The 7,639-nt window shown below is 44.1% G+C and overlaps 1 protein-coding gene across 1 annotated transcript; it reads right to left on the bottom strand.

The window, feature by feature from the left end:
- Positions 1 to 1,172: 1,172 nt before the first annotated feature.
- On the bottom strand, positions 1,173 to 4,858 carry LOC129766878 (uncharacterized). Its single transcript, XM_055767480.1, has 3 exons — positions 4,116 to 4,858; positions 2,201 to 4,034; positions 1,173 to 2,159 (listed from the first exon to the last, which is right to left on the bottom strand). The coding sequence occupies exons 1-3, from the start codon at positions 4,856 to 4,858 to the stop codon at positions 1,173 to 1,175; spliced, it is 3,564 nt and encodes a 1,187-aa protein (XP_055623455.1).
- Positions 4,859 to 7,639: the final 2,781 nt, after the last annotated feature.

Raw genomic sequence — 7,639 nt, 5'->3', positions numbered from 1 at the left:
TATATTTACGAAAACTTTTATTTGACTACGAATACAGATACGTTTCAAGCGTTCTCCTTGGCCTATTCGCTACTTGTTTCCGTATTGATAGATATGGGAATTAAGTGCAAATAGAGATTCATCTCAATTGATTCCTGTCTCTCTATCGAGATCAGTTTCTCTCCTATCTGAAGCTTAATTATAACAGATGCAAGCTGATTCTAGTGAGATGACTACGTATAAGTTCATTACTGTTGTAGGGTTTTTTGATCATGAAAGTTTCGTTGCGAAAACTCTTAATATTCTAGGGTTGCTCCAACATATACCGGCCCCTGTTGAAAGGATACACCTTTCAACCGACATATCTGCGACAAGTGGGATGATGGGATGATGATGCTTCCTTATCCTCCGGAGACTGTTATCCGTCTGGTATTATCCCCACATCATGGTTGGGCCATCGGACTCTGACGAGTTTTGTTCGGTTCGGCTGCTTTCCTATATTCCATGGTTGTGGTGACCTTCTTGAAGCGACGGAAATGCAGTTTTCGGGATCCAGGGTTCACTTTGTTGTCATCGGGGTTGGGCGTACTCAATGGTGATCCATCGAAGCAGCCGTGGGTGCGTTACATATGCCGGAGTAAAAAAAATCCATTATTTTTTGAAAATTCAATTAATATAATACTTACAGGGTACGGAGGCTCAAAGGCCTCCGTTCGTTGCGCAGTACTGAGTACTGCGATGGAAGAACCTAGTGGTCCTCTGAGCAGAGGCCGGGTACTTCAGTAGGCCCAGCTGTTTGTTGGATAGGCAGCACACATATCTTTGTGATACCTCGTTGGTACTCTCCTTCTGCTGTTCGGACGTCTACAACACGGATATTTCCATCGTCTCCATGGTATATTTTGCTGACTCTCCCGTATCTCCATTTAAGAAGCGGCAGATTATCGTCCTTAAGAAGGACCATCGTTCCTATGGCGACGTTGTTTCGTATGCGAGTCCACTTGGTACGTGGATGAAGACCAGATAGGTAATCGATCGTCCAGCGTTTCCACAACCGCCGAAGAAGCTCTTGATTTCGTTGCCAACGATCGAGTCTGTTTTGGGGTACATCAGACAGATTGGGTTCCGGGAAGCAAGTGAGAGGACGATGGACGAGGAAATGACCTGGTGTCAAAACTTCCAAGTCATTGACATCAGCCGTAAGTGGAGTCAGCGGTCGAGATGCGGGCCAGCAGGGTGACGAATTCGTCCAGGGATAGGATCGAGTTTCCTACGGTTCGACGGAAGTGCTGCTTGAAGGACTTCACCGCTGCTTCCCATAGCCCACCGAAATTTGGGCTGCGTGGCGGAATGAATTTAAAGGTTATCCCGTCATCAGCACAACGGTTGACTATTTCGCTTTGATGTTGTTGAGAACGAAACTGCTTGGCTAATTCTTTTAGTTCCCTCACAGCACCCTTGAAGTTCTTGGCATTGTCGCATTCTATGAGGTTCGGTTTTCCTCTTCGGGCGACAAATCGATGTAGCGCTGCTATGAACGCTTGAGTGGAGAGATCGTAGACTAGCTCCACATGAACTGCCTTGGTGACAAGGCAAACAAAGATGGCTACGTAGCATTTTATTGGTGGAGCCCTGCTGGCTTTGCGATACTGGAACGGTCCACAAAGATCCACTCCAGTATTGAGGAAGGGTAACGTTGGAGTAACTCGTTCTGAAGGCAGATCTCCCATGATCTGATCGAGGGTACGAGGACGACAGCGAAAACAGTTCACACATGAGTGCACTACGCTTCGTGCTAAATTTCGAATGCGAAGTGGCCAGAATTTTTCCCGGACACATGCTACAAGCAGCTGAGAACCGGCGTGAAGATTTTTCAGGTGATAGTAGGTCACAATAGACGTACTTAGTGGATGTCGTGCAGGTAGGATTATCGGATGTTTACTATCTTCGGATATGGCCGCATGCCTGAGTCGGCCACGAAGTCTTAGAATGCCGTTGATGAGAATTGGTGCAAGTGTTCGTAGATCAGAGTGTGAGTCAACCTGGCCATTTTTAGCTACAGCAGCGATATCTTTGCTGAAAGACTCGAGTTGTGCCAGTCGAACTAGGTTGTTGGAGGCTTCCCGAGTTCTGAAGCTTGTAGGAAACCATATCGTCGATTTGAGCGATTGATAAGCTTGCTGTTATAAATGAAGCGACGAGGAAGTGCAATGAGACGAACAAGCGCCAGAAACGACGATCGTAAGAAAAAGATTTCATTCGCAGGGTGCACCCGCACTGGCAGAGAAACTGTCCTTTCTTCCAGCATTTCTGACGGCAATTCGACGGCAGTTTGTGGAATTAGAGGTGGCCAAAAACGCGATGGTTGGCTGAGCCAGGGTGGACCATTCCACCAGGATGTGGTTTCTTGCAATTGTGCTGGCCGCATACCACGGGAAATTATGTCTGCAGGATTTTCGATGCCTGGAACGTGCGCCCAAATACCGCTTTGTGTGAGATGCTGCACTTCAGAAACACGGTTTGCGATGAAGGTTTTCCATCTAGATGGTGTCGACCGAAGCCAATGTAGAGTGATCATCGAGTCTGTCCAGAAGATTGTCTTGACAATCAGCGTTGTACTGGCTTGAACTTTATGGTACAGATGGCTCAACAGAAGGGCAGATGAGAGTTCCAACCTCGGTAGGCAGATGCGTTTTTGTTTCTTCGAATCACCGAGAGGGGCCACCTTAGATTTGGCGGTTAGTAAACGCACGGCTATTCTGCCGTCATTTGAAACAACTCTCAAATACAAACAGGCCCCGTAAGCCTTCTCAGAGGCGTCGCAGAACCCGTGCATTTCAAGCACTACGCGATTGAAGGAAGGGGTTGCCCACCTTGGGATGGTAATAGATACTAATCCTTGCAAACTACTGCGGAACTCCAACCAATGCTGCTGTTGATACTCGTCTAGTGGATTGTCCCAGGATGTAGAAGTTCGCCAGAGAGATTGAACAAATATCTTGGCAAGGACTATCACCGGCCCAATCAGGCCGAGAGGGTCGAAAAGCTTTGCTGTATCCGACAATACGGTTCGTCTTGTGATGTTTTCTGTTTGGGACCAATTAGGAACAGAGTAGTGGAGTAAATCGGTCGATGGCTCCCATATTAGTCCAAGGGTTTTTATGGTTGCTGGTGAGTCCAGTGCTATTACTGCTCGATCGTCGCGTTGGTCGGGAGGTATGGTTGATAATATAGCTGTCGAGTTTGACGCCCATTTGCGTAGATTAAAACCTGCAGATTGTAACAAGCTTCGCAGTTGCCTGCACAAGTATTTTCCCTCTTCTTCATCATCGACACCGGTAAGCATGTCATCCATGTAAAAACCCTTTGGCAGGACTTTCGCGGCTAGAGGAAATTCATTAGCTCCCTGTTTCGACAACTCAAGGAGACATCTTGTAGCCAAGTATGGCGCCGAGGCAGTACCGTAGGTGACTGTGGTTAGTTCAAACGTTTTCAGCGGTTCCGAGAAAGAGGACCGCCAGCGAATCCGATGCAGTGGAAAATCGTCAGGGTGGAGGCGGATTTGCCGATACATCTTTTCAGCATCCGTAATAATAGCAAACTGATGAATTCTGAAGCGAAGCGAAATGTCTAGAATGTCATCCTGTAGAACCGGTCTCACTATTAACGCCTGATTCAGCGAAAATCCGCTGTCCGTTCGACAAGAAGCGTCAAAGACCACCCGTAATTTAGTGGTTGTACTATCCACCTTCTCTACTCCATGATGAGGTAAGTAGTAAGACGGAAAGCTGTTATCCGTGTCGTCGATCTCACGCATGTGATTGAGTTGCAAATACTCAGCAACAAATGAAGTGTACGCTTCTTTGAGTGGGAGGTTCGCATCAAGTCTGCGTTCAAGGGCAAGGAACCTTCGAGTGGCTATTTCCTTGGAACTCCCGAGTTGAGACAATATATCTGGGCGTTTCGGTAAGGTAACGACAAATCTTCCAGATTCGTCACGAAAGGTGTTAGCAACAAAATGCTCCTCGGAGAAAGTTTCATCTGGGGATCGTATACTATTGGACCAACAAGATTCTATTTCCCAGAAGCGAGAGATTGGATTATCGACTTATTCTGCGCTGCACACGTGAGCTAACTTGTGTTGGGTACGAGGGTGGTGAGCTCCTATTTTTCCGGATGCTACCCATCCGAAAACAGTATTTTGAAGAACTGGCTTCTCAGGGCCCAGTTTTATTAATCCTTCAAGAAGAAGATCGAAATATAGTTCCATTCCCAGAAGCAAATCTATTGGCCCTGGCGCATAGAACTTTGGATCAGCCAGTATGACTTCGGATGGAATATTCCAAGTGGACAAATCAACAGGGTTCACTGGAAGCTCATGAGTGATTTTCTTCAATATTTGACAAGATTCCTCAACCGTAAATTTCGTACAATGAGATCCTATCCGAACGTCAACAGCATGATACGACACGACGAGAGTGTTTCCAACTCCACCAATTTCTTGGCGATTTGGATAGCGACGAAGCTTTAATTTCTGGACCATGTTTTCAGTAATTAAGCACAACTGCGACGCAGGATCCAACAGTGCCCTGGCCCACAGGGCGTCTCCACCAGAACCGAAAACCTTGATGATTGCGGTTTGCAGCAGAACTGTAGCAGGCATCCTTTGACTGCTACCAACGAGAGTGGTGGACACGAGGCTAGTTTGGGCCGAGGTTGAAGACAATTGAGATTCTGTTGACGATGATAACCGTGGTTGTGACGGTTGGTTTGATAAGCTGAACCGATCAATTTGATGCGATGGCGAAGTGGTCAAAACAGCAGAGGTGTGTGGTTTCGATTGAGTGGACAAGCGATTTTGCGATGGTTGGTGGAGCATAGTGTGATGCTTTTGGTTGCATACTCTGCAAGCACCGGAAGAACAATTTCTGAGTAGGTGGGAGGAGGAAAAACAGTTGATGCACAAATTTTTCTTCTTCACCTGTTCGAAGCGTTGGCCTACCGACAATTTCTGGAATGATTCGCAATTGAATGGCGAATGCGTTGATTTCAAACAAAAAGGGCATGAGCCAGGTGATGATGTGGTATTGGTAGTTGTGTGGACTGTATTTATCTTAGATTTCTGTGATCTATTTGAGTCGAATCTGACTGGATCGACCGAACGTGACTTCGACAATGTCAAAGATTGTAACACTGTAAGCTGTGTGCGAAGGAATGTTATAATATCATTGTATTTGGGAACTTCCGTGGATTTGTGTTGAATTTCCCATTGCTTCAACGTCGACGCATCTAGGCGACTACAAATCATATGTGCCAGCAATACACTCCAACCGTCCGTTGGAATGCCTATCTTCTCGATCATGCACAGATTCCGCTCGAAATCGTCAACTAAATGCATTAGTGATTCGTAACATTCCTTTTTTATAGGTTCAATCGAAAAAAGACTATCAATATAGGTTTTTACAATCAACTTTTTATTGTCGAATCGCTTTTCCAGCAGTGCCCAAGCAACAGTATATTTTGCGGCTGTGTGTTCGACGGATTCGATAACTTTCCTGGCATCTTTAGAAAGAGATGCAACGAGATACGACAGTTTGTCTATTGGCGACAGTTGGGGATTCGAGTCTATGAGTGATTTAAAAGTGTCCCGGAAGGTTATCCATTCTGAAACACATCCGTCAAAGGTTGGTAGTTTAACTTCGGGAAGCTTAATGCGCGAAAAAGAGTGGTCTGTTGAAGTTGTACTACCAATAGAAGTGGTAGGGAAATTTATTTGTAACCTTTTTATTTCTCTCTTCAGAAAGCTAACCACTCGCACATAATCTTTTTCAAATGCACGTCGAGCAAGACGATTTGTTTCTTCTACGACACTTGTTGTTTCTGCATCCTTCACATCTTTTTCGGACCTATCGGCTACATCTATACACATTTCAATTTTTAACCGATTTGCCTGAAATTCAGTATATAATGTCTCAGCTTGTTGCTTCCATCCCTCAAGTTGTTCACTGTCGCGGTCAGCTTCGAAGTTTTCCATAAAATCTTTTAAATTTCCCATGGTGTCGAGATAAAAACGTTCTTGACGAGTAAGTTCTCTCAAATTCGGTGCCATTTTTCACAAATCTGAAACCGTTTACGAAATCTACTCAACTCCTCACCTACGTTCACCAGAAATTACCACTAAGCAATAAGCGAACCAGAGCACAAGCTACCAACCAACAACTCAATCAGGATGAAAGCATACAAGCCAATCAAAGCTAGTAGTGTTCTCGATAAGAATAGTGTTTGAACACACGGGTACTCACAATGCCAGCCACAGTGTAGAAATTTGCTGCTTTTGATCGACCAATGACCCAAGCCAAGCCGTCGTGCCACTCTCGCCTGATGAAGAACACTCTAACTGCGGATGAGTTGGCTCTCCTCTGAAAGCAGCCGGTAACACGCCAACGACACTAATCGGAGATCGAAGTCGAACAACATTCGATCTTTCGCGCACTGTAATTATTCTACTTCAGTCTTCTGTTCACTTGCAGCAACGAGCGTTAGAATTTCACTTTGCGTATGGGCCAGCGAGTCCAGTCCAGAGTCAATTATTGCACTGACCACTGATGTCCGATTGATGTCCGAGTTTTTCACAGTATCACAAAGCACTTTACGATCACTTAATCCGGGTCGACTAGGACCAAAAATGTTTCCGCAGTGGGATTTGAACGGTTTGCGCACTTGAAAAGTCGGACAGGAACTACGAGAACTGATTTTAACCACTACACTTTTTAATCACACGATTCAAAATGATGTATATTTACGAAAACTTTTATTTGACTACGAATACAGATACGTTTCAAGCGTTCTCCTTGGCCTATTCGCTACTTGTTTCCGTATTGATAGATATGGGAATTAAGTGCAAATAGAGATTCATCTCAATTGATTCCTGTCTCTCTATCGAGATCAGTTTCTCTCCTATCTGAAGCTTAATTACAGCAGATGCAAGCTGATTCTAGTGAGATGACTACGTATAAGTTCATTACTGTTGTAGGGTTTTTTGATCATGAAAGTTTCGTTGCGAAAACTCTTAATATTCTAGGGTTGCTCCAACACATGCAATCCAACATGAAAAACTATATAAAAAGTTTTATCCTAGAACTAATCGTTCTCGAGATATAAGCAATTTAACATTAGGTTGGGGAAACAGTTATCCTTTATTTTATCGGTAGCTGACTTTAGTGATCAATATCTCGCGTAATATCGATTATACAATTTCAAGTTTAGGCTCGTCGTAAAAGTGACATTTCACACTAAAAAAAAATCTTTGGCTGTTTTTTGTTTGTTAAATTCAGTTGTGAGTTACAGGGTGTTAACAATGGAGGTCAACAAAGAGAACATTCGGTACATTAACCACTTTTTCTCTTATAAAGGCGAAAATGCAAGCCAGGCCGCTGAAATTGTGAATGGTGTTTATAGTGCCGATACTGCAAGAGTAAAATACGTACAATTTCATTTATTTTCAAAAAAAAAAAGTTTTTTCATACATACATTCATTGAATCTTCCATGATGTAGAAATAACAATATATGGTTATGCATTTAATTCTAACATAATAAAGTATTACGTTTGTTATCAATTCTTACAGTTAAAATTTCACATGAGTTCGACAACGTTTGACC

The sequence above is a fragment of the Toxorhynchites rutilus genome, chromosome 2 (assembly GCF_029784135.1).
Source record: "Toxorhynchites rutilus septentrionalis strain SRP chromosome 2, ASM2978413v1, whole genome shotgun sequence".
Lineage (NCBI taxonomy): Eukaryota > Metazoa > Arthropoda > Insecta > Diptera > Culicidae > Toxorhynchites > Toxorhynchites rutilus.
The sequence above is the reverse complement of the archived record's forward strand: the minus strand, read 5'-3'. Positions and strand labels throughout refer to the sequence as shown.